Source organism: Mycteria americana, chromosome 1 (assembly GCF_035582795.1).
Source record: "Mycteria americana isolate JAX WOST 10 ecotype Jacksonville Zoo and Gardens chromosome 1, USCA_MyAme_1.0, whole genome shotgun sequence".
NCBI classification, from domain to species: Eukaryota; Metazoa; Chordata; class Aves; order Ciconiiformes; family Ciconiidae; genus Mycteria; species Mycteria americana.
The window spans coordinates 56,473,130-56,498,995 of record NC_134365.1 but is presented as its reverse complement, the minus strand read 5'-3'; the positions used below and the strand labels follow the sequence as shown (position 1 = coordinate 56,498,995).

Below are 25,866 nucleotides of genomic sequence, written 5' to 3'. Positions count from 1 at the left end.
GACTAGTGTGTTTGCCTTTAGCTGGCGTAATGAGCTTTTAACTGATGTAATCATGACAGAATCCAGGTCCTGATGGCTGCTCAGAGGCCTTCTCTCATTTCCACCTCTCCCACCTGCCCTGTCACCCCTCCCCATCAGTGGCCACTTGTCCCATGACTGTTCAGCCAGTCACATAGTAAATTCTTGCTAACATTTCCACACAAGAACATGAGATTTGCCTGTAAGGGCAGAAGTTAAGAGCTGTGATGTTTCTTTTCCAGCCTGTTAGAGAAACTAAAACTATGTATCACTGAGAATAGAAGCCCATGTCAGCGAAGAGGCAAGGTTTGGTTTTAAGTGGGCACCCATCAGGCATTATAAACTGGCATGTATTTGTTCTGATCCAAGAGGCTATGAAGTAAATTTTAATATCCCAGGTTACTGAAATGAGTGACAGGAGGGCTCTTGCATAGGGCAGTTCTTTCACAGTTAGGTTGATATTGCAGAGTAGGTAGCAACATCCAGGCATTTGATACCATGGCACAGCTTTAGTAAAAGTGATCAGAGTACTGTATCAGTACAAATTAAGGAGAAGTGTCCCATGAGACTTGCCTACGCTGTTACCTTTGGCAGTAGTTCTGGAACCTACCACTCCATAAACTAAAGCAGATGTATACATCACAGGTCTGTCAGTAAGGAAAAGAGAAACAGTGGCTCCTTCCCTGAATGGTACAACATTCCTGCTTTCCCTTTTCTGTCTTGCCATGTGCTCTTGCAGAAATAAATTAATTTAGCTCTGTCCTGGTCTTTAAAGTGAGTTGTAATAAATCACAGGCTTTGACAATTCACCTTTCAGTTGGGGAAGAGCATAATCAATCTGAATTTAGATGGGCTAATAAAACAGTGCAATATCCTGGGATAAATATACTGTCAGATGTAAACAAAACTTATGAGGTGAATAACCTCAGCCTGAGAATGCACTAGTAAAATGGAAAGGCCTCTGCATGGTACAGTGAAACAAAAATGAATGTCCTTCCAAGGATGATTTATTTGCTTATCTGCTTTTAATAATTCTCTGGATTAGAAAGAACAGATGGTTAGTGGCTTCATCTGACACCTTGAGCTCCTGAGTGGGAAGGAAAATGTTAACACAGTGATGCATTTACCAGGACCAGGAAGGCTGTGGCCCTTGGTTAGTACCATTTTGTTCTGTGTGCGTTCATCTGGGGGTAAATGTGATCATGATCACACAGTCCCACTTGTTTTCTCTATGCTCCAGATCTGAGCTGCTCTCTCAGAGAATGGAGGTAGGCTGACTGATGTTAGATTACATTCCTGAATGTCATATGGAGCAGATGTATGTCAGCGGAGCCAATTGTGCAGACAGCTCCCTGCTCCTTATTTCTGAAGGTCTCAGATATGGGCAGGAATCAGGCTCAGAACTAGAGAGGTTTTTCTGGCACAGGCAGCCTGTTCTTACCTTAACTGCCTTCCCTGGGTATGGGGTCCCACAGCCATTTCTTCTCCATCATTCCAGTCTGGATGCATAACTAGTGTGTGATAGGGGAAGGCAGCTGGAAAAGGCAGTAGGCTGTCCTGGCAGGCTGTAGGCTTGGTTGCTGAGACCAGTTTTCTGTTTACCTCGTTCAGCTGTACCATTTGCAAAGCAGTAGCCAGGACTAGTGGGGGAGGAGAGGAAAGGTAGTGCTGACATAATACATGTTGAGACGATCATATTATGTCAGCACTACCAGGCGTTTTCTGCCTGATCTTTATGGGACTGCATCTGTACATGCTGTGCAGGTGAATTTAATGTTAAACACCTTAACAACAAAAGTATGACCAAATTAAGGCTACTGGCTGTGGGATTCAGCTCAGAGACTCCAGACAGAGCTCTGTAGTCAAGAAGCAGGCTCGTGGGCTGAATGCTGTGTACACGACTCTTCCATTTTCCGTGATTGAGTGATTGCTTGTCTGGTTTATGTACGTTTCACGCAGTTTAGCTGTTATGTTGCTACTGCAGATACAAGGCTGCCAGCCTTTTGAAAATGAGTAACTATGGACTGACTCATAAGCTTGATTTTAGGTAAGCATCTTTAATGTGCAACCTGATTTTTCAAAACAACAAGGAGAGCAGAAGTGCCAGAGGCTCTGTGCTGTTGGAAACAGGGCCCTGACTTTAGGATCTCACTTGTCTAAAACCTTGACCTTAAATGTACGTTACCCCTACACTCGTGTGCTGGATGGGAGTTACATAGCCAAATGCATGCTTTAAACGGGATATTACTCAGAGGTGCCTATCAGATGAGAGTCCGTCTGCTTTATTCAGTTCTCTATTTAATCAGGACATACTTAATCTGAACGGTGCTTTATTAGGCTGTTTCCCAAGGCACCAGATTAGCATAATGGTATTAAATAGCAGTGACTTCTGCCTAATCAGGGCAGAAAGGTAATGTGTGTGCTTCTTCCCTCACAGGACCTGGTCTGCTCAAGCTCTGTGGAGGTGGCTTGGAAGGTGCTGATGACTCTAAGGACCTTCCTGGAAAGAAATGAGGATGTCCTTGTCTGTGACCTCCTCCGGAGTCAGTTCCTACAGATTCTGCAGCAGCTGCTGGTAGAGAGCAGCTCAGCCTCCTTACAAGGTGACTCCCCTCTGTGACTCGGTCTTGCTGTAAGATCAACTAGCAGGGTAGATGGCTGAAGGGATGCAGTCTGGGATAAAGTATTTTTGAATTGCTGATGTAGCTTCAGTACTTACCTGCATGAGGAAATTTACGGACAGAACTGTGCTGATTTAGTTTCCTTCTCCGGAGATTCTTGTTTTGAAGTGAGAGTCTTTTTCTGATTTAGGTTGTTCTGGCTTCAAACTGTGATTGTTAAACCAAGGCAAGGTTTTCTTATGCTGTCGTAAGTGTTCAAGTGGAGAGCTGTACTGGTAAATCTCCCAGCTTGAACAGGGGCTCAACTGGTGGCTGAAAGACATCCTCCTTTTTGCTTCTTCTCTGTGCAAAACAGCTTGATGTGCCTGAGTACACTCAGTTCCCAGGGCACAGGGACCAGGAGCAGAGATTGTTTGAATCATTCGTGATTTTGATCTCCAAGCAGGAACTGTGGTATCACCAGATCTCATAATTATATTAAATCTCTCAAAGATTTAGCAGGGTTGTGACTGGGGGAAATCCCTCTGTTTTCCTTACTAGCCCTGGCTGTGGAGTTAGGACTGTTGTTCCATCGTGAATGGTGCTGTGCAAAGCAGTCTGTGAGCTTGAACTGAAAAAGGGAGCAGGGCTAGGATGTCCCTGGCTCCCCTGGATAGGGGCCCAGCACAGCTTTTGCTTGTTCCCAAGGGAGCCTCTGACACTTGTAACAGCCTTGCTCTCTTTGGGGTGTTTTGCTGTGCAGCAGTTGGGATGAAAGCAGCAAGAGGGAAAGTGTTTTTGCCTTACCTCCAGCAAAGTCGGTAGGCTGGAGAAGAGGGGGGTTGAAAGCAGGAGCATGGTAGAGCATGAGGCTACAAGGTTATGGATAAAGAAGACAATGTTGGCATCTGCCAGGTCTGATCTTGTTTGGAATTGTGCACATTTGGAGTTGTGGTGTCCCTCTGTCACTGATCTAGGGATGCCAGGGTCTGTGGGGAGGTAGATTGTCCATTTCCTGTTGCGGGATTCAGACCTATTCCTCCAAACTGCTGGTGATGGAGACGGGACACTGGGCTAGAGGGACTTTTGCAAGATTAGAGCCCTTCTGCTGTGTCTAATATCCCCAGCTCCTCTTCATAATGCATCTTGAATTCATTAGCTGAGTTACTGGCAGCCCCATCCAGACAGTCAAACACCAGATGTACTCTGGAGACATGACTTGTCTTCCAGCACACAGGCAGCTCTCTGTGAGGTCTGGGGCAGATAAGTCCAGGGGATCTGCATCCTTGTTCGACCAGTAGTCTGCTCTTAGACAACAAGAAGGCCCAACAGTGGGTCTCCCTCAAGAATATGTTAACATTAAAGACACCTGTAAACATTTCCTCTTCAAAACCGAAAACTCCCGAGACTCTGTGAAGACATTTTCTGGAGGTGATAGTTGCTTGCTGTAGGTATGGCTATATACAATGCAAAATCTTTACCTGTTTACAGTGCTTCAGAAGAGTTAATATACTAGGGAGGGAGTTGCCCTGGGGAGTTGGTGGTCTGAGCATCTCCATTCTCCTCACGTACAGACCTGCTGTGTGGGGCTCTCGCCTCTACTGTCTCTGCTCTGCCCTGTGGGGTGGGATGGACAGCATTTTCCAGCCTCGCAAGATGCTGGAGAACAAATGCTGTGCAGCCGAGTGCTCTGAGGTTCTGGGCTGCTGTCAAAGCATGGGCTGCCAGTGATGGTCAAGTAGATGGGAAGAGAGTATTCTGCAAAGGGCTGGTGACTTCTAGCTTATTAGAGGTGTCAGTTTGGATGTGCAGTGACCATGCCCCTTACATGGTTCACTAAGGGTGTAAAAGACCCTAGCCTCCTTTTCCCCCCTCTTTTCTAGTTGTTCCTAGGTGTTGGCAGGACCCAGCGTGTAACTCAGGCCAACCCACAGTGGCAGAAAGGGGGCCTGATCCAGAGGGGACTATAGAGATGAGAATTAAGTTGGGAGTGTGTGTGTCTCTGAAAAGGGGGAATACTTTCTCCCCTAACCCACCCTCATTCCTGAGCCGGAAAATTAACAATTCTTGGCATGCTTTAAGGTACAACAGTTTAAAGTTCACTGACAAGCTAAGCTGTCTGCATCCTTCTTAGCTAACAGGAACCTGCCCGTTTTGCTGAGCCTCCTTTTCCTGGTGCAGCTGCGGAGCAAGGGTGTGAGGGAGCTGGACAGCACAGACTTCAAGCTGCTTCACCAGGGTGAGTTGGTGCATCCATCTTCTCCCAGGGGACTTTGATCTGTGTTTGTTAATTGTTCCTTAAGATGATTAGGGGCTGGCTCTTTGTCCTTTGAGAAAAGGTGTACCTTGCATTACAGTTATGGTTGCTTTGAGATACTTTCATAGCCAGAGCATTGTAAAGAGCCCTAATTACCAGTTCAGTCAACAAAACCCAGGTTCTCTGCCTCTTGCTTTTACAATACATTTGTGGTCTGAAACCTCACAAGGTGGCCAAAGTATTCTCCTGGCTGTGACACAATTTCAGGGTCTGTGACTGTTGTTGACTTGGCACGTGACAGTATTGCTGATGTGCTTCCTGAAATATCCTTCCCTGTCCACACTTGCTAACACGCTACTGTGGGATTCAGGCCACAGGGATGTCCTGTGAACCAGCCATGAGGGACCAGCAGCCTAGTGAAAACAGGCTCTCCCTGAAGTGTGAGTCCAGAGTATATGGGTCCCAGCCAGCTGCAGGACTTGCCCACTCCACCCCAGAGACATACAAGAGCGTGTGTCTGTTTACTCACCATACCATGACGTGCTCTCTTGTCCAGTGATCTTTACTCAGTGACTTCTCCCTTCTTACTTGGCTATTGGAGGAGGTTCATGTAGGCTGTGAAAAAAGAATAGATACTAGAGGGAAGTTCAGCTGATCCTTCCTCTCATCTCTTCCCTGCGCTGACAAATTGATCTCCCTAGCAGACTTTGAAGGACTATCCCCTTCAATTTTAAATTTAAATGTTCCATGTCTCAGGGCTGCCTGTGTTGCCCTTGTGAAGAAGCAGTGTTTCTCAGACATTCATTAGCCAAGGGAACTGGGGGTGTGGAAGAAGCATGTCCTCTTTATACCAGCCCTTTTTAGCTGCTGTGATTCAGAGTACAGCTCAGCTGCTCCCAGGAGTCACAAGCTCCTTCTGCTCTTGCTTTCTGCTCTGTATTTTTCAACACAACTCTCTCCCTGCCCTAGCTGCCCCCTTCATTCCCTGCTTGGCTCCCCAGGCTATGTTCTTCAGGGGTGGGTGTGCAGGGCACTGTCCTCTGATGAGGCTTACGTGAAACTAGCTCGTAGATGGAAGGGGTGTGGGGAGGCGTGTTGATGTGTGTTTTTTGAGAATTGTTTACTCAGACTTTAAGCTCTTCAAAAGATTTTCTATGACAGTCTTGCTGAGCCCTGCAGTCCTGGATTTCCCTCCCAAAATCTTGCTAAACATTGTTTCTAAGTGTTTGGTGCTTACAGCAAACATGGCACTTCTATTCCTAAGTGTGAGGAGAGTTGGTGAGAGTGGAGGAGCACAGCTCTCCATGCCATTCCCCAGTCTGTGAGATAGGCACATGGCTGTTTACGGTTGACCTAGTATTAGGATCTAACTCACTCTGTGAAAACAGGTAATTTATAGTTGGTTTCTCTTGGATTCATTACTGCCCAGTGTGATATATGCCCTTTAATATACCCTTTTCTATTCCCCCCTCCCCGTTATCATCCTCCACTGCACTGTCTGGTCTAAAGCAAACACTCTAGGGCAGATGCCTATTGGTTTGTCTGTACCATGCTCCGTTTATTTTCACTTCAGGTTGTGTCGCTTTTGTCTGAATTCTCTCCCCACTGACCGACTTCTTTCTTGTGCTGAGGTGCTCTGTTATGTTGGCATCTTGTGTTATGCACGTTCTTTTGTTTCCAGTCAGTAATCTCTGTGGGAAATGCAGGCCGAGGGACACTGACCTCCTGCAGCCATCGCTGAACTTTCTGTACTGGAGCCTTCATCAGACAACACCTTGTAGTCAACAGAGAGGTGAGGCAAGACTATTAATTGCTAAGTTAATCTCAGCAAGGTTGTAGCTTGGCCATCAGACTGTATTCTGACCGTCTCAGCCCGTAAAGTGGATTTTTCCCCTTCCAGACACAGCATTACAGTTAACAAAGACCATTTTGTATTTGGGATGAGTTTTTTTCAGTTGGGGGTTTTGTTCTGTTTTGGTTTGGTTTTGCTGCCTTCTGATGATTCAGGAATTGGCTGCTGAGAGACAGAATCACTGTATTTTTCTTGTTCATAAAACACAGCAGTGGGGCTTTGGTGCCTTGTTTGAAATGTCCTGGTATTGCCATGGTTCAAAAAATTAAACAATAGTAGAGAACAGCTCTAACCAACCTTCCAGCTGTGTTAGCTGAAGGCTGGTCATTTTATTAGCTGGCCGAGTGGTCGCTTGTGCTGTGGGAGATGAATACCAGCGTAGCTGGACAGCCTCACTCTGATGAGCTGTGGCAGCTGAGGCTGCAGCAGGGGTGTGCTCTGCACTTCTCTTCTGCTTGTCAAGCTGGTTTAACCTGTGCCATCCCGTCAGCCTCTCTGATTATGTTTCTCCCACACAGCAGTGGCTGTGCTGCTCTCCAACGTGTCCTTGCTAGAGCTCCTGCAGAAGGTTTTGGAATGTACCTGGTTGCGGTCCCCTCCCTCTGAACCTGCTTACCTCTCGTCTGAGGATGCTTTGCTGTGCTCTGGATGGCTGTTGGTTGCATCCCTCTTACTTTATCAGCATCGCTACAATACTGAGGTTAGAACCACTCTAGTGTTCAGATCCAGGGAATGGCTAAACCTTAAAAAAAAAAAAAAAAAAAAAATCTTAATTAGCAGAGGAAAGTGGTTTGCTTTGGCCTGGAATCTGCTTGCCTTGGTTGCTCCTTTGTTACTGCCCACAAGTTATTCCCTGGTGCACTTCTCCAGCAGGACTGGAAGCTAGTATATTGCTGAAGGCTAAGACCCAAATCTTTGGAGAGTTATAGAGGGGCAGAAATCCTGGGGGAAAAAGTGCATACTCCTGATCCAAATCACTTTCCTCTTCAGGACAGAGCAAAATACATTTTAAGGCCTTTCTCAAGGGAAGGCTGGAGGTGGGAGACACAGCTCCCATGTTGTAAACTGCTTTTTTGGTACTAAAATGATCAACAGTAGAACACTCACAATCCAAACCTATTATTGGCAAGTAAGTGTTCAATATTAGCAAGCTCATACGAATGTGGGCAGCTGTCATTGTATTTGATGCTTTGCAGTCCGACAACAGAGCTAAGCTGGAGTTGTCAGCTGATGTTGGAATTACAACTTTGAGGGAAGCACTTTCTAATGCCAACGTAAGGGGATAACGTTTCCTTTTGAAGTATCTATGCAGCCCTCTCTCCTTCTCTTGATATGGAGTTAAACAGCACGTCATGAATTGTGAGCTCTGCTCTTGCAGTTATGCCCAGCAGATTATGTGCTTTGGGAGTCAGTGCACCTATTTGCAGATGATAAAATCCCATTAAGGACATGTGTGTGCATCTGCACAGAGAGGCAAGGGTTGGTTTTCTAATGCTGAGGGAAGACGTTTTCCAAAAGGCCAACCCAGACCAAGTCTGCACCTGTTGCTTCATGGGTGTGCTGCCTCTGCTTAGGTCTTACAGCATGGGACTTGTATGAACTATCAGCTATGTGAATGCATAGCAAGTCCTGCCTGTCCCTGCTCTATTAACTGCTGAGGACAATTTACCTTCTCAGTTTCCAAGTCAGGGCTGTGTCTGGGTGTTCAGTGTTGTGCCAGTCCCAAAAGGGATTAAATTCTAGCAGCTAGTGGTGAGCTTCATCTTCTGGGAGTAACCCTCTCGGGTAATATTGATCCTTGCAGTGCAATCATTTAGTGATTTAGTGCACTTTAGTGAAGTGCAACTTATAAGCCTGTTGTTTGGCTTCATCAATACCTTGCTGGTTTGATGTGCTATGACCTGCAATCCAAAATCCTTCTTGCACCAGAGATGGGGAAAGAAACTACAGATGCAGGTGGCAAATGGAAGCTGTTCAAAGATGCTTCAGCGTTTCTGATCTTCAGCATTTCTAAGCTTCAGTGTTTCTAATATTCTGCTGAGGGGGAAGGAGAGGCAGTAAGAGGAAGAGTCACTTCTGCTGCTTTCTGCTGCTCAGTATAGCTGAAGCTGTACAAAGCATCCTGGAGGCCCTCGTAAGAGAGCCTTTGGCGTTTGTGGCTGTGAGTGTGAACGGATGCTAGGCTGTCTCCCCAAGCCTGCAGTTTTTCAGAGGGGAACAATGGCTCTGAGAAATGGCCACGTTCATCTCAGACTGGTGTTAATAGTGAGGACTTGCCTGGCCATAGCAAGCTTGCATGTTAACTGCGTTACTGCTGCTGGCTTTAGCAGAAGCCTGTGGATAAACACGGATCATGGATGGTAGGCTATTAAAGGTCTTGGTTTGTCAGTTCTTAGACAAGTAACCGCTGCCACCCGGTTGCAGGAGGTACTCCTAGCTCTCCCATTGAACATTTCTTTCTTCAGAAGACAGTTTGAAGGAATCAGCCCTGTGGTCCTTATGCCTGCCCTCCCTTGCGAACTCTCTGCCTTACTGAAGAGCTTGAACCCTTCTGGGGCTCTGTGAGGCTTTATGGCATCGCGGCTGAACGGCTGCTCTGTGAGGGAAACTGTGTATTACAGACTGCCCTCTCAAGCCTACCTTTCCTGTTTCCCCCAGTTCCCAAGTCCCTAACCTCCTCTGCCTCCTTCACCCATGCCATATGTCCTAGCCCTGGGCTCTCTGCAAGCTTCCCAGCTCCAGCAGGCAGGGCCAGATTCTTGTCATCGCTGCCTGGCTCCTCAGTCTTGCTGACTGGCTGTGGGGCTAAGGTACAGCCATGTTTGGTGATGGCTGTTCCTGCTGCTCCATGTGCTTGGCAGTCTGCCAGCCATGTGCCACAGGACCTGCAGGGAGTAGTGAGTTCGAGACAGGCAAACCAGTTGCACTGTGGCTTGGAAGCTGTGCAGGGCTGGCAACTGGTGGTGAGTGAAACTTGAGGGCCCAGTGATGTGACTCTCCCTTCTGGATCAGACTCCTGAAACCCTGTTGTTTTTCAGTGGTCATCACGAGGTAGTGTCTAAAGACTGAAAGTACATAAGGGAGCTTTTGACCTGGTCCAAACCAGCACCATTTATTCTCTTATATTTCATTCTCCTCTAGGTTCACCAGACACTCTCTCTAGACCTAACAGAAGTCCTGAATGCAGTCATCTTCAGGAAGAAGAAGCCAATCCTGCTGTTAGGTATTTTGCATGTTACAGAGATTTGACTGGAAGCAGCTGCTAGTACCATGCTAGAAGCAACAAGGGAGAACCAGTGACTATGGGATGGGATGGTGCATGGTGCTGGTGGGAATCTGGAAGCTTTGGTCCATTTGGCTTTGGGAGTACGTAACTGGTGGTGAGAAAGGGCAAAAGGGAACTGTCTGGAGTTCTGCTGTGTTTGGACAACTCTTCCTTGGAGGTTGGTAGTGAGTCACACTCTGGAACTGAGTGTGAACTGGGATAGTGTCTCACAGGGAGGACATGAACAAGGGAACCCATGTTGCCATTCCTGCCTGCAGCTGGGGCCCTTAAGCCCAAATTTTCTCTCCTCACCTTCTCCCATGCTATTGCACAGGCACCAACACACAGGGCAGGGGAGAGGAAAACACTGACACACACTAATAAGCGGCTCCCTGTCTAGTGAGCATCATGCAGTTCCTGAGAGCTGTCCTGCGACAGAACTTCTCCTCCTCTCTGCTGGTGATCATTGGCCAAAACACAGCCCAAGGTGCTACGCAACCACAGCCATCATCGCTGCAGGATGCTTCCTTGCACCCCCTTGCCATGCGGCAGGTCTTCTCGCTTGTTGTCAGTCTGCAGAACCTTTTGGTGCATGTCCAGTTGCAGGTATATAAAATATGACTTTTGGAACAACGCTAGTGTTGTTGGGCTTCAAGCAGGACCACTAACCTGAGGAGAAACCACGCTGTTGCAGAACCTAAGGGGCTGTCTTTTTTTTTCTTCTGCCTGCATTTTCCACCCCTTACAGACATGTGATGAGGAGGAGGGAAAATACTCTTGCTGCAGCATGGCGCAGTAAGAAAGAAGGTAAATCAAGCTATGCAGTACTCCCTGCTGCTGAACTGGATAGCTGAAATTCTATGTACTAATGACAATCTCTCTTTTCCCATCTCCTGCTCTGCAGGGACGACACACCCATAGGGACAGAGGTGGGAAAAGTGTAACAAATCCCAGTCCCTCCCCCACGCCCCTGGCAGGATGCTTTGGGGGTAGCACATCAGTGTACATTTAACTTGCTGAAGTGATGTCGGGCTCCAGGGGATAGTACATCAGTTTACATTTAACTCTCTCGAGCGATGTTGGGCTCCCATCTTTATTCTTTGGAAGCTGTTACTTCATTTTTTTTTTAAAGTCTCAGAATAAGTAGTTGTGCCTTTGTCTGGCTCCTTGATGTGACAGATAATTTGCAGCACATTGCATCCCGTGAAGGAGATGAAGGGTGTTATTTTCCTGTGCTGCATGCTCTTCAGATCCCACCACTTTATGAATTTTCCTCTTGCAATAGCTGTTGACTGTGTTGGGTTTTTTTTCTTCCTTTTTTCCACCTCTTGGTATTCCAGAAAGATTTGCCGCTCTCTCAAGCTGTGGTTGCCTGCCTGGAAACCTTGGTGGAATACCTGTACATGAAGAACCAGGATGTTGGTAAAGTCTTCCTCTTTCTTCTCCTGGGTTTCCCTCCTGCAGTGATTTTGAGCTCTTTGATCTCCATCCAGTAGTACCCTGGAGCAGATGCTTAATGAGTTTATACCTAATAAGAAAAAATTATTTGTATGCCTAAAGTTAATCATGTGCGTTGTGGGATGAAATCACAGTGCCTGGCTCCCCTGCAGGCATGAGCCCTCACTTTGGCTCTGGACACCAAGATGCTTTCCAGAAGGAAAAAAGTCATTCCCTACCCCCCATATGGTAAGAGTGAAAGGTTTAGGAATAGAGGGAGTATAGGGATAGTCTTTCACTTCCAGGCCAATTGTAGCAAACCTTTAGACCATAAATATAGGGGAGGGAGGATCTGAATATGTTGTGTCTTCCACATGGACAGTGTTGGTCACAGTTTGGCCCTGAGGGAGGGGAAGGGAGACCAGGGTACTAGGCAGCCTTAAGGAATGGAAGCTGAAAATTCTAGATTTCCAGGGGCGAATGCAGACCTTGGTTTCCAGAATCCATGTCAGACCTAATGTATACCATGTTAGCAATATAACATAATATGACAGCATGGTACAGTCGGGGGGAGAATAGACCCTTCTGCTTATTGTCAGCCTTCTGCCGCAAAGTCCAGGTGCTGGCTCTGATCTTAAAACAGACAGCAAGTTCTCTGTACCTTGACCTGTTCAATTCAGTCATTTAAACACTGAGAGAGAAGGGGATGGAGTGAATGAACACCAGACAAAAGGGACATTGGTGGGAGAGAGGAAGCAGTTGAATGAAAATGTAATACTGCAGATGAATGACAGCCAGTAGTTGAAGGGAGGCTATTAAAAGGCTGGGTTAAAAAAAGAGAAGGTGGCATGTTATGGGGAGGTTCTGCTGATTTGGGATTAAGTTAATGAAATGCTGCTTCAGCAACAGCTGAACCTGTCACTTTGGCTGCCTAAATTCTTGCTGTGGTGCAGAAGTTCACAACAGCGATAACAGGAGTCTCCTTATTCCAAGGAGAATGAGGGTCATAGTTATATTTGCAGCACATCGAGAGATGCTGCTCTGAAAGATGCGAGAACACTGCAAAGAGTGTGGCCTGGACTCTGCCTCTAGGAGTTGCCTCATTTGAGGCTTTCTAAAACCCTGTCTTGGTCCAGAGATTTTTCCAGATGTGCAGAGCAGGCTCAGTGCACAGTGCTGGTACTTTGTCATTTCCACCAGCTAAAAGATACCCCCCAAACATTTTACATTATTTTTTAGTGTTGTTTTCCCATAGAAAATATTCTTGTAGTGGCAATAGGGAGGTTATGTGACTGCCAGTGGAAAAGGGACCTTTCTGAAACTCTGGTGAGTTGCCATGGTGTAACAAGCTATATCAGCTGACCTATTGTAATTGTCCATCCCATGCAATAAATACGTCCTAACCTGCAATAAATACAAGGTAATAACACTTAATTTTAGCGTTCAGTAAGAGACTTCACGCTGTCACGGATGGTGACCTTGAGCCTTACCTCTGTTTAACATGTATGCTCCTTATTAAGAACGTTTTCTCTACTGATTGTTTGCATTGCCTCCGTCAGCCTGGCTGGTCCCCGTAGTACGCTCTCTGATGCAGTTCCAGGCTCAGCTTGTGCAGCTAATGTTATAGGTCTTTCTTCATTCCCCAAAGAGTATTCTGCAGCTAAATAAAACCCGTGGTCAGGAAACTTGTCCTCATATTGAAACCAGAGGGTATTATTTTTAAAACCCTGGGCTAAAGATACCCCCTTACTATTTTATGACATGCACCCCAGGAGAAGGTTTCTCTTCCTGTACCAGCACAAAGATGGACAAAATGTATTTTCTGCTTTAGAAAGCTATTAAGCTTTTGTCCTCATGACTAAACTCTTGCCCAGAGTGACAGATTAAAAAGCAAATAAGAACGGAGCAAAATATCCCCTTAGTGTTTCACAGCGTGGGGTCTAGAAGAGAAAACTTGGGGTCAGTATTGAAGACTGTCCTTATCCGGGTCCAGCCTGTCACTTGGCTGATTTTAAAGCTGTCTTTGATTGGCTTCTCCTTCTCTCCCAGCTCTACATGTTGCCTCACAGCCCTGGCACCAATTCCTGCTCTTCACACTACTCAATGGGGGCCAGAAGTCCTTTCTGCAGCCAGAAGTTCTGAGGCTGATGACTTTGGTGAGCAGGAAAGGGCAGGGTGTTCTCCATTTTTTCCAGTACGTTGGTACAGTGCATGTGGGTCAGTTATTGGAACTTACCCCCTACGCACACACAATCTCAGATACTGCTGTGGCTTTGTCTGTCACTGTATTCATGCCCTATAATGATGATACTTTCAAGTGAACTTCCCTTCCACACCCTGCAGAAACTGACTGCTGTTAGTGAGCATGTCCTGTTCTTCTGGTGTTCGTAGCATTTATTTCTATCATCTAGGACCCCTGGGGACGAGAGGGGAAACCTATAGAGAGCATGCAACTGCTGTTTCCAGTAAGGGAGCATGCTGTGGCTCTCTGGAGAGCAGAGCTCTGCTTGGCATTACAGCTTGTCTCCCCGTCTTTGACCTTACAGACCTGACTTTTCAGGGCAGGCAGTTACTGCAGCCTACTACACTGCTGTACCTGGGGCCTGCAAGCAAGAGAGGGAATGTGGTCCTACCCAGCAGAAATACTGAATATAAAGCCCTCATGGCAGTGGATGAGAGGAAGGGGTTATTAATGTGAACCTTCCCCCTCCAAATACATGATGGGTCTGTGAATCTTTGTTATTCTTATTTCACTTTTTAAAGGTTACCTGGTTTGTTTCAGTTCCTTCCCAACCTAAACCAAAATAAGTCTGGTTACAAATCAGAGCACCATCAACACGGATATTTGCACTGGTTCTAATAGAAGTGATATAAAAATCAGGCCTGTGGTTAAGGTGCTGCAGCATCCCATTACACAGAAGAGGTCTTTCCAGGAGATGAGTCACTGTTGGAGTCTGTGGGTCTTTCGCTATTTAATGCCTCTATTTTTTCCTTTGTTCAAGTTTCTGAGATATCAGAGCAGCAATATTATTTCTCAAAAAGAAATTAGCCAGATTCTCCAGGAGGCAGCAGAAGCCAACTTAGCAGAGCTGCCTGAGGCCACATCTCGTGCTCTCCACCTCTTCCTTTGTCAGGTAAGAGAGCGGTGACTGCCTTAGAGAGCGAGAAGGGAATCCCTGGGGGATTGCTTTAGCCTTTGATGGGGAGCCATAAACTTCCTTTGGGGAGGTTATAGTAAGATGAAGAAGAATCCTGCAGCTGCTAGCTTGGCCTACTGCCTTGAGGGATGTACGGTGAAATCGGAAAGAGAGTGATGCCAGCAGCTGCCTAAACTGTGTCATCATATTGGGAGGCCCCTTGATTCCCCGCAGATCAAAGTTTGAAGGTGTCATTGCTCTGTGTGGAGATGAGGGAGGGAGGTATGAAGGAACAAGCCCAACAGTTTCCTGTTGGTCTGGAAGTCATTCTTTCTTCTGACTGCTCAGATTCAGAGCAGTCATTGCCAGGTGGAGCCAGTGCAGTCAGGGACCATTCAGACCTTGCTGGAGCGCCTCATGGGACAGAGGAGCACTTGTGGGAGACATAAGGACATTGTGTATCCTTTGCTGGGCAGATGCCTTTGATAGGTGATGTGAGGGTGGTAGGTGTAACAGGAGTAGAAGGGATACTTAATCCTTCCCTTGTTCCAGCTGAAGGCAAACAGAAGTGGAAAAACTGAGTGGTTGCTACAGTTGGCTAACTTTGGGATGAAAGACTTCATCAGCCCCAAATTTGAGAAGATATTTGGGAAATGAGGAGACATTTGGGATGAAAGATGAGTGTCTCTGCTGGGATTGCATTCGTCTATATGGCAGAGGTGATCTGATAAAAGGGGAGCAGGCCAGGGAGCCTGTGACTTCAAAGCAGTAACGATCCCTTGTATTGATTTCCCTGAAGGATGATCACTTAACCTCTGTCTGTGTGCTAACTAGCGCCAGTATGCCTGTGAAGTCCTGGAAACCCAAAGATGACTTGAGCACTTTCAAAGTACAGCGAGCATTCGGAAACTGCTGAGTGGAGTTACCGAATTGTGTTCTGCTTGGTCTTAGAGTCCTCTGCTGAGAACTGAATCCTCCTCTTCCCCATGGATGGGAGGCGGGGCCTGCTCCCAGCTTACTTGTGGAGAAAGGGGGAGCCCGATGCAATATTTACTTATTTCTCAATCTGTCTGCTTTTGCCTTCCTGTTTTCATCATGCCACATTGCCTCAGACAGGTGGCAGTGATGGTAGTGATTTCCTGTTGGGGTGGGGACTTCCTCCATTGTGGGACACTGTTATCAGCCACGTGCAGGGTGTGTACTGGGTGAGGTGTCTGCTATCTGTGAGTAGCTTCTCCTTGTGCTTACCCCCAATGTGATACCACTGCTCTGTGGTGGGATGCTCAGCGCACAAGTTGTCCAGGTGGAGACGATCCAGCCCCATGAAGTTCGTCTCAACTGCCTTTGCTTGACTGTACGGGGGTGAGGGAAGGTGGACAGGAGGTCTTTTTACATTGCTAAAGTGGCTTCTCATTTCTGGGTTTTCCACATATGAAGAAGCCTTCAAATCTTGGTTGTTAGGAAGGGTTTTGGATACGGTCAAAGAGCAGCAGTGGTGGCTACCCGAATGAGATAGTCATGAACATGGAAGACAAAATCCTCTGGTCAGAAACAAGCTTTGATATCAGTTTTGTCAAGAAAGGACTTTCTTCAGGTTCCCCCACACTGGTGTTTCTCACACGTGTTGGGGGGGTGGTTCCATGGCTTGGGGGAGGGTTGCTTTAGTAATGAAAACCTCCTGTCAGCAAAGTGTCAACTGTGGGAGTTCCCGTAGCATGCTGGAGTTTCAGCCATGCCTTCCCTTTGATTTCCACTCATGCCATCAATGACAGATGTCTGGGAAGCGTGGCAGTGTCCCTCTCGCACATTGGAGACTGAAATGAGAAGATACGGTGCACGCAGCAGAGGAACAAGGCAAGAACGGAACAGGAGACCCCATCCTGCCTTTTATTCCCAGTGAGTAGTAGAGAGAAGATGGGTGAAGGAAGTCAGTTGTAGCTCATTTTCAGAAGCAGGTTTGTTGAAAGTCCTTTATAAAGCCCAGTTATTGAAATGGCTCCTCGTTTCGTTTTCTGCGTGGGATGAGGCTTGGTTGATGCTCTTCAGTTACCAAACAGAGAACTGCCTGGCGAAAGCCATGTCGTGTGGGCTGGCAGGTGCTCTGGAAGAGCTGCTCTGCTCCCCTGCCGTAGCTGGTGGTGCTGCGGGATGGCCCCTTTCCTCGGGGCTGGCAGGGGCGTTGGGGGGGCTCCAGCCCGGGCCCCCGGGGAAGCAGATACGCTGCTTGTCCCACGGGGAGGAGGAGACCTCTCTTCCAGTTCACGGGTGACCCCCTAGGCTACAGCCCCCGACCCCCACTCGCCTCCAGCCCAAGTGCCTCTCTCTCGTTGGGGCTTTAATTAAGGAGGTTCCTTCCCTTGCAGAGCCGGGGAAACCCTCCCGCCGCCGGGGTCGAGCAACGGGAGCAGCCCCGGGGGGCGCGGGGCCCCGCTCTCTCCAGCCCCGGCCGCCCGCGGGAGCCCCGGCGGGGCCGGGCCGGGGCCGGGGCGGGGCGGGAGCTCAGGAAGTGACGGGGCGGGGCGGGGAAGCAGCGGCGGCGGCGGCATGGCAGCGCGGCGGGCGTGAGCGCCGATCCCGCTACCGGTACCCGGCCCGCAGGTGAGGGGGGCCGGCCGCGCCGCGCCGCCCGGCGGGAGGGGGCCGGGGGCAACCGGCCGCCCTCCCCTCCCCGGGGGTCTCAGCGGGGCCGGCCCGGCAGTGGCGGGGCAGGAGGGAAGGGCGGAGGCGGGGGCAGCCCGGGGGCCGCTCCGGGGGCACGGGCGGGCGGGGCGGGGGTGGCCGCTGCGGCGTTGCCCCCCCTCTACCGCCGGCGCTGCCGGAGGGAGACCCGGGAGGGAGGGAGGGAAGCCAACCCGTGCAGCCGGGGTGGCCGGTGAGCGGGGCGGGCAGTGCGGCCCCGGGGCGCCTCGCTGGACCTTCGGTTAAAGGGCTTTGCCCTCCCCCGAAGGGCTCTGCCATCGCCGCTTGCTCTCCCCCCTCCTCGTCCCTCGCTCCTGGCCGGAGCCCCGCGTTGGAGCGGGTGTGAGGAGCAGGCTGCCGGCGGCACCGGGGAGGCAGCCGTCCCGCCCCGCGGGTTCGCATCCCCTCGCGTGCTGCCTGCGGCGTCCACTTGACACGGCTCTGGGTGGGTTTCCCAGCGGGGTAAGTCTCGGCTAATGCGACTTCCACGCCTCCGTCCCCGTGCGATTGCCATTAGTTTCAGCTGCGCTTGAAAGAGAATCCCCATCGCCCCGTGCCCGCGGCCGCCCGAGCCCCCCGGGGTGCTGCTGGTCCCCTCCAGCGGGGTGGGAGGCACGGAGGTGGGCTGGGATGGATCCGTCCCTGGTGGAAATCACAGCAGCTCGCTGGCTTCGGTCGGGGCTACCTAACCCTGGCTGGCAGCCGCCCCTCCGATACGTGAGATCTGGTTTTGGTGTTTAAGGGACTTTTGAGGTAAGCGGATGTAAACGGCCGTTGTTGTTTCACTGAAGCACCTGATCCTCTGAGCCCTGTCTAGAAATGCCCTAGCAGAAGAAGTCGTCTGAGCAGCCTGTGTTTCACTTCCGAAGCTTTTGGTTCGGCTGTGACAAGAGATTAATCCTCATCTGGTTGACGGAGGAGTGGCTCGGGGATGGATTCGTGGGGCGGGGAGTTTTCGTTCCTTGTTTTGCTGCGGCGCGCTCCTGGGGCAAGCTGGCTGATGATGCTTTTCCCTCTGCGTTTCAGTGCCCTGCGGAGGGGAAGGGGGGGTCCTGTGAAAGTCCCTCCTGGGAACCAAAGCGTGGCTCTGTCTTGCGAACTCATTAAGCGAATAAATCCTGGGATGCTTGGTTCAGATGGGGCTCCTGCAGGAGAATTTATAAAGTCATTAAAAACATTTTAATGGAAAGTACTAACCATCTATAACACAGCATCTGTTGTCGTGTCTCTGGAAAAACACGTCTAAATTAAGAGGATGCGAGACAACGAGACAGACTGGTGGGCTTTCTGCTGAAGCAACCAGCTGGCCGGGGCTGCAAGGGAATATTGGTGGAAACTCCTTCCCATCTGTAGCATCAGGCCAGGCCCTGGCTCCCCGGACTGCTCTGCGAGCACCAGGCAGAGCCGGCTTTGGCAGGGATCAGTTCAGGGAGAAGCAGGGAGGGAAGAGAGGAGCAGCTCCGCGGTGTTTCTGTCTCATCTCGTCCCTCAGCGGGTGTGAAGACGCAAGGGAGGGTTCTTGGGGAAAGCATGGAGGAACATCTGCAAGAAGCTTTGGCATCCTTGTGCTTACACAGTCCAGCTTGGAGAGGAGGGAATGTCCTCTGCTATTAAAACGGGGTGAAATGGGCAGGGCAGCGAAGGGCAATAAGTTCAAGCTGGTCCCACGTGGCACCAGCAGCTTCACTTTCCCTGCGGGTGAGGGCAACAACTGGCTCCTGCTTCATTGTCACTGGGGTGTTTCAGCCCTGATGGACAACGGTGGTCAGTAGCTTTGATGTGAGAATGAGTGTCAGCAGGGAAGGGGTCAGACAAAAAGGTGATGGGCTTCTGGTATGGCGTGGTTCTCCAATCCTCTTCTTCCGACCTCGTCCCATGGCACAATCTGTAGGGCAGGAGGATTTGTAAAGTCATTAAAGACATTTCCATTGAAAACACCAACCATCTATAACGCAGCATCTGCTGTCGTGTCTCTGGAAAAGCCTGTCTCCGTTCTGAGACTCGGGGGCAGCCAGGCAGGCTGGTGGGCTTTCTGCTGCAGCAACCAGCTGGCTGGCAACCGCTTCAGCCAAGAGCCATGCTTTGCTGTGCTGTTGCCTGAGCAGGTTTTTTTGCAGCTCAGTGTCTTCCTCCTCAGAGCGGCCACGGGGCATCCTCCAGCCACCCGGCTCCCGTGTCGGAAGGGGGGAACGTGGGAGCCTCTGCCCTGACCAGGCGTGCTGGCACTGCTGCGGGCAGCGCGGCAGAGCCGTCACGGGCAGCGTTTCTGCTGTTTGCCTTTCAGCCTGGTCTGGAGGCCACTGGCTGCCTCCAAGGTCTTTCTCCAATTGTCCACAAACACAGCAGATAGCCACCCTGGTCCTTATGGCCGCGTGTCTGATCCCAGGGGCAAACAGGAGCCAGGGTCCCAGGGCAGTTGCAGTTTGTGCTTTTAAGTTGCTGCTCTTCCTCCTCCCCGTGACCCTGGGGAGGGAGCGAGCAGCTATGGGAGGCTCTGCAGAGGGGGGACCCGCACCCCATCACTGAGCCAGGCCTCGGGCCCTTGAGTCGTGGTTTTTGGCAGGGTGAAGCAGTCTCTCGGGAGCCAACCAGGCTGGTGGGTCTAGCAGAGCTTCTGCTTGCCCGGGCTGGAGAATTTCTCCTTACAGCCGCAGCCTGTTGGCGTGCTTTGCAGCCTTCAGGGTGGCTGGAATATGCCTTAAGCCTCATGCCACAGCGGGCAAAAGGGACAGACCCTGGCCGCCAGTGTGAGAGGCTCGTGCTGCCATCCTGGCTCTGCATCGTGTCTGAAACGCGGGTTGTGTTGCTGAGCCCGCTCCAGGGGCAGCCGTGTCTTCCTCTGCAACACTGGTGGTAGTTACTCTGGTCTGTTCCCTTCCAGGGGTGCTGCCTTCTGCAAAGCACAACAGCAAAAAGAAATGCAGAGGGTTTCTCGTGTTTGCCTGACACCATTTCCCTGCCCGAGCCGGGCGTGCGAGGGTGCTTGGCTTGGCCTCGGCAGGAGGTGCATGGCGGGAGCTGCTGCTCCTCTCAGGGCTGGGATAGCTGCCGGTGCTGCCCACTTTGCCTCGCTCAGGGGCCTGGGGTTGAAAAATTGTATTTGCTTAAAAAAGAACAACAACAAGAAAAAAAACCCCAACAGATTTGGTGTGAAGAAGGGATTTGTTTCTGTTCCAGCGTTAGGGCATCGCAGAGAAGCTTGGCTGGGCATGCGAGCTTGGGCTCAGGATGGGAGCGAGGTGGCAGGGTGAGGGCAGCTCTGGTGGCCTTACGTGTCCGCCTTTCCCTTGGGAGCAGGAGGCGGCTCGGGGGATGCCTCTGAAGGAGCTGCTGCTTCCCTAATTGCTGGTGGCCGCTGCTTGGCTCTGCGGAAACCTCGTCCCTGCGGACAGGCTGCCTCGAGTCCCACTGCCTGGAGGCCGAGGTACTGCTCTCCTTTTCAAGGTCTAGGCTGTCCCAGGGACCAGAGTCCTCGCTCTGAAGGACCTTCTCCTCTAGTCTCTCTTCTGCACGCTGGCTCTGTCTGAGGGACCCTCGGGGCCAGGAGCAGCTCTGCCCGACCGCATCCCTGCAGAGCCCCAGGCGCTGCCTGGGGAGGGACGTGCTTGGGGCGAGGGGGGAGTTACCACCAGGTCACCCAACTGCTGCTTTTCGGCGTGGGGCCCGCAGCTGGCTCCCGGCTTGTAGCGAGGGGAAGGGTCCAGGTACCAGCACCCCAGAGGTGAAGTGCAATGGCTGAGCTGGTCAAGCCTGGTGCTTGAAGGAGAGGTGGATTTCAGTCCCTTGGCGATCCTTCTTCTCCCTTTGGCCCTGCTGCTTCAGTTGCTGGGCTGCTCTGACTCGCAACCCCAGCAAAAAGCTAGCTGTTATTTTTGGGGGAAGGGATAGGACTTAATTTTTCTGCTGTGTCAGTGCTCAGTCAGATCCTTGGGGGCCCAGCCGGCAGAGGAGGCAGGAGGAGAGGAGGGGGAGACCAGGGCTTCCCTCGCGGGGGAGAGCGGGCCGGCTGTGGCATCGCCCCGTGGCCCTGCTCTGGCCGCTGTCTCCCTCAAACCGCTTGCGGGGACAAGGGAGAGGTGGGCAAGGACCCTGGTGCCGGCGGTGATGTGCCACCGGTCCCGAGAGGCTCGTGTGACTTCTTCCTTTGGTCAGTCTCCTCGCTGGTCATTGGTTTTGTTGGTCCGTTTTGTTCCAGGCTGCAGCGGCCGACATGGATTTTCTCTTCATCTGCCCCTTTCTGCTGGTGCTGCTGCTGTCCCGGGGCAGCTTCGCAGACCTGGAAAAACAGAGGGTGGACTCTGGCTTGGAAATCTGTATCCTCTGCAGCCTGCCCCTCGCGTCCTGCGTACGCGCTCGCGCCTGCTGAGGCTGGAGGGAGCTCGTGCGCAGGGAAGCGGTCAGAGACCACGGAAAGGGGCACAGCGGGGTAGGAGAGAGAGGACCCAGAACTGCTGGGCAGTTGCTTCTCTGCTCTTCTGGGTTTGCTAACCAAGTGCCTGGCTCGGTGCAGGAGCAGAGACGACTTTATCAGTGGTGCCTGGTGTTCTCCCAAGCGCAGCGCTTTTCCTTTCTGGTCCAGCATGCTGGGCACCGAGCACGTTTCCCAGTCCGCTCTTGGGAGTGGTGCGGGCAGCCGGGTGGCAGAGCACGCCTGCAGGTCTCAGTGCTTTGGGGTCACCGGCTGGGGTGATGGAATAGGGCTCCTGGGCTTGTGGGACTTGGTCTCCTCTGTGCCATGGGCATTTATTGCCCACGAGGAGGTGGGCTAATGCAAGCCCTTCTTAGCACGCAGCAGCATCCCCTGGTGAACAGGCAAAGTATGAAAAGATATTTAATACGTGTGCTCGTGGAGACACGTATGGGGAAGGTGGGAGTTCACGTTCCTCCTCCAGCCCGTCAGCCAGAGCAGGGGGGGCTGGCAAGTAGAAAGCTCCCCACGGGCACCCAGCGTTGTTAAGTGCCCTGCTGGGGTGTCTGGGCAAAGGGGCTCACTGGAAATCCATGTTTCATCCTGTCTCAGGCGTTGCCCCCTGGCCCTCGGGCACCCCGTGGAGAACTGGGGGGACTGGGATGGTGCCGGGTGCCTGGCGAAGGGGGAGAGTGGGAGCGTGGTGGGAGCGTGCCGGCGGCACCCTTGACGGCAGCGCAGATAAGAAGCTGTTTGAGGTGAAGCGCAAGGACCAGATGAACGCGCTGAAGAACCTGATCGAGCTCAACGACGTCAACCAGCAGTACAAAATCATTGACATCATGCTCAAGGGACTCTTCAAAGTGAGCCACAGCGTGGGCTACCCTCTGGACTCAGTGTGCCGTGGGACCAGGGAGGGTGGGCAGGAGAAGCGGGGAGGGCCGGGGGGCCTCCGTGGGGTCAAAGAGAAGAGTGGGGTGGCCACGTGGGCTTTAGGACCTGAAGGGGGACACTGTGGCTTCAAAGCGGGGCAGCTGGGGCAGCACCCCTGGGGTACAGGGAAGGGCCGGCAGGACGGGGCAGTAACAGAGGGCTCTGGCAGGTGCTGGAGGACTCCCGGGCTGTGCTCATCGCTGCCGACGTGCCTCCCGACGGGCCTTTCCCTCAGGATGAGAAGATAAAGGATGGTAGGTCCCCTCCGGTCCTTACCCCCCTCCCTTTTCCAGTGCTCTGGTGTGTTGCCGATGTTCCTTCTGGGACCGGCACTGGGGGTATGAAAACCCCACGTACCCAGACCAGACCTGGGCTGGTACCTGTCTGTCGGGGACCCTATTGCTGCCTCTCTCACCAGTTCGTACTGGGGAGCCTACCCGTTTGCCTTCAGCCTCCCCGCCTCCCAGTGGGGCTGTAGGTGCCGGTGGGACGGGGTGCACGTACCAGTGTACCGATGGGGCGGGTGGCTGTCCCTGCAGCGTACTCCCACGTGGTGGAGAACACCGCCTTCTTCGGGGACGTCGTCCTGCGGTTCCCCAAGATCGTGCACCACTACTTCGACCGCAACTCCAACTGGAACAGCCTCATCCGCTGGGGCATTGGCTTCTGCAATCTGACGGGCGTGTTCGAGCAGGGACCCCACTCCCAGGTCCTGGGGCTGGTACGGCTCCTGGTCCCCCCCACTGTGTCCCCTCTCTGCTGTTGGGGCTGGGACGTGAGGTTTTTGGGGTAAAAGGAGGGTGGGCAGAGGGCAGGGGGAGTGTACCCCACATCTGAGGGGTGTGCTTGGGCTGAGGGATGGGGAAGAGCACAGAGGGGGCTGATGGGCAGGAGGGGACCCTGGTCACGGGGGGGGGTGGTGTGGGAGGCACCGCTCCCCGATGTGGTCTCCGCTTTGCTCTGCAGATGGCTCAGGAGCTGGGAATCAGCGAGAAATCACCCGATTACCGCAATCCCTTTAAAACAGACCACTCTGAGGTAAGATGGCAACGTCGCCGGCTTTCCCCGTGGGCTTCCCCATCCCTGTTGCGGCTCCAGGCAGCTGGCTGGGGAAGGGAATGGGTGGCTTGGTGGTGAACGGCCAAAAACCCCCAGCATGGAGGAAGCTTGGCCGAAATGTGTGCATTGAATTCCCTAGCTGGGCTCTGGCTGGTTTTGGGTGCCGGTGCCATCTCCCCCCTCCTGTGGCCACCTGCCCCATGGGAGCATCGGGACCCCATTCACCTCGTGCCACATCCAACCTCAAGCGCCCTTGGCACTGTGGGGCTTGTGTGATGGCTTTGGGGGGGGGTGGTGGTGGTGTGTATCTGTGAGGCTGCGGGGGCTCCCCCATGCTGACCCCCCATGCTGACGCCCCGCTGTCACCCTGCAGTTTTTCCCCAGTGCCGACACGTTCCAGAAGGCGCTGCGGGAGGAGGAGAAGCGGAGGAAGAAGGAGGAGAAGCGGAAGGAGATCCGCAAGGGCCCGCGCATCTCCCGCTCGCAGTCGGAGCTGTAGCACGCGGGGGCTTGTGCCTCGCGGCGGGGGCAACGCTGCCGGGGCATGGAGCGGCTCGCTCCCTCTCGGCAGCCTGGGGCCGGTGCCCGGCGGTCCCCTTTCCGTTTGTGCCGTGGGTTTTGTTTTGTTGCCTTTCCCTTTCGTTCGGCAGGGGCCAAGTGGCGGTGCCGGTGGGTTGCCCCAATGGGGCTGGGGGGAGCTGAAGTGGGGTACCCCTTCCCCAGAGCCAAAGCACAGACGGGAGGGCAGCGGGGCCATCCCCTGGGCTGGTCGGGGTGCTGCCACCCCTGGTGGGGTAGGGCGAGGGGGACACGCTGCGGCTGAGCCCCACGGGGAGCCCGGGGAGCCTTCCCCTCCGCAGGACAGGGTGCCCCGTGCTGAACCTGCCTCCTCCATCGTGGGTGGGCTGGGGAGCGCGTCACGCCAAACAGCCTCATGAGCAATGCTGCTTCTCTCAGTTTTGGGGGTTTTTTGTGTTTGGTTTTATTTTTTTTTTTCTTTTTTAAGCCGATGATCTCATTGGCACCCCCCCACCCGGTTATACCTGGTCTCTGCCCAGCTGCTACCTCTGCCAGATCAGCTCTCCCCTCTTCCCAGCGGCTGTTTTACCGAGCAACACGCATTTCATCGGTCAGCCGTAGTTGAAAAGGCCGATGGTGCTGGTTCCTGGCCCGATGGCATCCCACTCTCCCGGGCGGCTACCGCAGCGCATCCCTGCAGGAAGGCAAATATGCAGTGAATTTTTGGGAAGGAGGGATCTCAGCTTTTGGCCCTCTTTGCAGCCGATGTGTGCCTGTAGTGCAAGCACCGCTGATGTTGAAGGTGCTGGGGAACCTGTCCTGCACCCCACACCCTGCCTACGCCGTCCTGCCCCCATCCCTCTGGTGTGGGGCTGATCCTCTCTAATTTTAGTCCCCCAAACCCCCTTCTCAGGGGGACAGCTGGCTACAGGCACGTGGGGACAGTAGGGCTGAAGCAGGGATCGAGCCAGCCGAGCGGTTGCGACCCTCTGTGGGGCGTCTGGGCTGCGGTGGGAGCAGAGGCGAGGGGCTGGCCCCAGGACCCAGCACAACCACCCTGCCTTTTCTCATGGTTGCAGATGGACTCGGAGCAGAGGAGGCTCTTGCAGAGGGACCGTCCCTGAGAAGTGGGTGCTCTGCGCCGGGCTGGGGGCACCGCGGCCTCCGGGAAAGGGGGAATGTCCGCAATTTCTAACTGCGGAGCCAGGTCCGTCCGGCGGGGGGGTGGCAATGGGCACGTGGTTTGTTTTTCTTGAATAAAATTGACTTTATTTTTTTTTTTAAGTAAAAGAAGCCTAGCTGTTGCTCCTGTTCCTGGTGGGAGCGGGCGTCCGGTCTGGCCCTCAGGAGGTGAGGGTCCGTGGGGAGCTGCGGCGGGTCAGAGATGCTAACGGGGGGAGGACAAACCCCTTCCTCTGACCTCCACCGCCGCCTTCCACCTGGCCTTTCCCCCTTTCGGCCGGGCTGGGTGCCCGCGGGTGCCAGCTCTGCCCCTGCCGGGTTCTCTGTGGGCAGAGGGGGAGGCGGCAGCGCTCGTCCCGCTCCCACGCGTGTCCGCCGGCCGCCGTGCTCGGCGCTGCGCAGCGCACCGCATCCCCGCTCCCCGCCGGCACCGCCCCCCTCATGAATATTCTAATCGGGAGGGCGGGGGAGCGCGGGGCGGGGCGGCCTATGCTAATCGCAGCTGCTGATCGCTGACGCG

General features: G+C 52.6%; 2 protein-coding genes across 11 annotated transcripts in view; both read left to right on the top strand.

Annotated features, from left to right (window-relative positions):
- MEI1 (meiotic double-stranded break formation protein 1) overlaps nucleotides 1-16,650 on the top strand; it is a 39,288-nt gene extending 22,638 nt beyond the window's left edge. Inside the window, exons 21-31 of one of the 8 annotated variants that reach the window (XM_075499457.1) lie at nucleotides 2,456-2,621; nucleotides 4,753-4,857; nucleotides 6,557-6,667; nucleotides 7,246-7,427; nucleotides 9,869-9,950; nucleotides 10,393-10,598; nucleotides 11,333-11,414; nucleotides 13,479-13,585; nucleotides 14,432-14,563; nucleotides 14,915-15,024; nucleotides 16,339-16,650. In XM_075499457.1, the coding sequence (XP_075355572.1) occupies nucleotides 2,456-2,621; nucleotides 4,753-4,857; nucleotides 6,557-6,667; nucleotides 7,246-7,427; nucleotides 9,869-9,950; nucleotides 10,393-10,598; nucleotides 11,333-11,414; nucleotides 13,479-13,585; nucleotides 14,432-14,563; nucleotides 14,915-15,024; nucleotides 16,339-16,384 (1,329 nt within the window). In that variant the 3' untranslated portion in view covers nucleotides 16,385-16,650. Of the gene's footprint in view, nucleotides 1-2,455; nucleotides 2,622-4,752; nucleotides 4,858-6,556; nucleotides 6,668-7,245; nucleotides 7,428-9,868; nucleotides 9,951-10,392; nucleotides 10,599-10,740; nucleotides 10,800-11,332; nucleotides 11,415-13,478; nucleotides 13,586-14,431 lie in introns of those variants that run through there. The other 7 variants (XM_075499415.1, XM_075499407.1, XM_075499424.1 and 4 more) reach the window with 7 other exon arrangements.
- Nucleotides 16,651-17,065: 415 nt separating this feature from the next.
- On the top strand, nucleotides 17,066-25,379 carry CCDC134 (coiled-coil domain containing 134). 3 transcript variants are annotated; one of them, XM_075499585.1, is made up of 8 exons: nucleotides 17,066-17,164; nucleotides 20,543-20,669; nucleotides 21,441-21,558; nucleotides 22,395-22,516; nucleotides 22,756-22,840; nucleotides 23,126-23,295; nucleotides 23,553-23,624; nucleotides 24,019-25,379. In XM_075499585.1, exons 3-8 carry the CDS (start codon nucleotides 21,456-21,458, stop codon nucleotides 24,142-24,144), a joined length of 678 nt encoding a protein of 225 aa, XP_075355700.1. In that variant the 5' UTR covers nucleotides 17,066-17,164; nucleotides 20,543-20,669; nucleotides 21,441-21,455; the 3' UTR covers nucleotides 24,145-25,379. The 3 variants fall into 3 exon arrangements, with proteins under 3 accessions (XP_075355700.1, XP_075355680.1, XP_075355691.1); XM_075499565.1 differs by having other exon boundaries at nucleotides 17,067-17,164; nucleotides 23,126-23,307; XM_075499576.1 differs by lacking the exon at nucleotides 20,543-20,669 and having other exon boundaries at nucleotides 17,069-17,164; nucleotides 23,126-23,307.
- The last annotated feature ends 487 nt before the right edge of the window (nucleotides 25,380-25,866 follow it).

What these genes read in the sequence shown, in the direction of transcription:
- CCDC134 (XM_075499565.1), top strand. Translation starts at nt 21,456, where the DNA reads ATGGATTTTCTCTTCATCTGCCCCTTTCTGCTGGTGCTGCTGCTGTCC. An exon ending in TGCTCAAGGGACTCTTCAAA is followed by an intron (nt 22,517 to 22,755) that starts GTGAGCCACAGC and finishes GGGCTCTGGCAG; the next exon opens with GTGCTGGAGGACTCCCGGGC. An exon ending in GGATGAGAAGATAAAGGATG is followed by an intron (nt 22,841 to 23,125) that starts GTAGGTCCCCTC and finishes CTGTCCCTGCAG; the next exon opens with CGTACTCCCACGTGGTGGAG.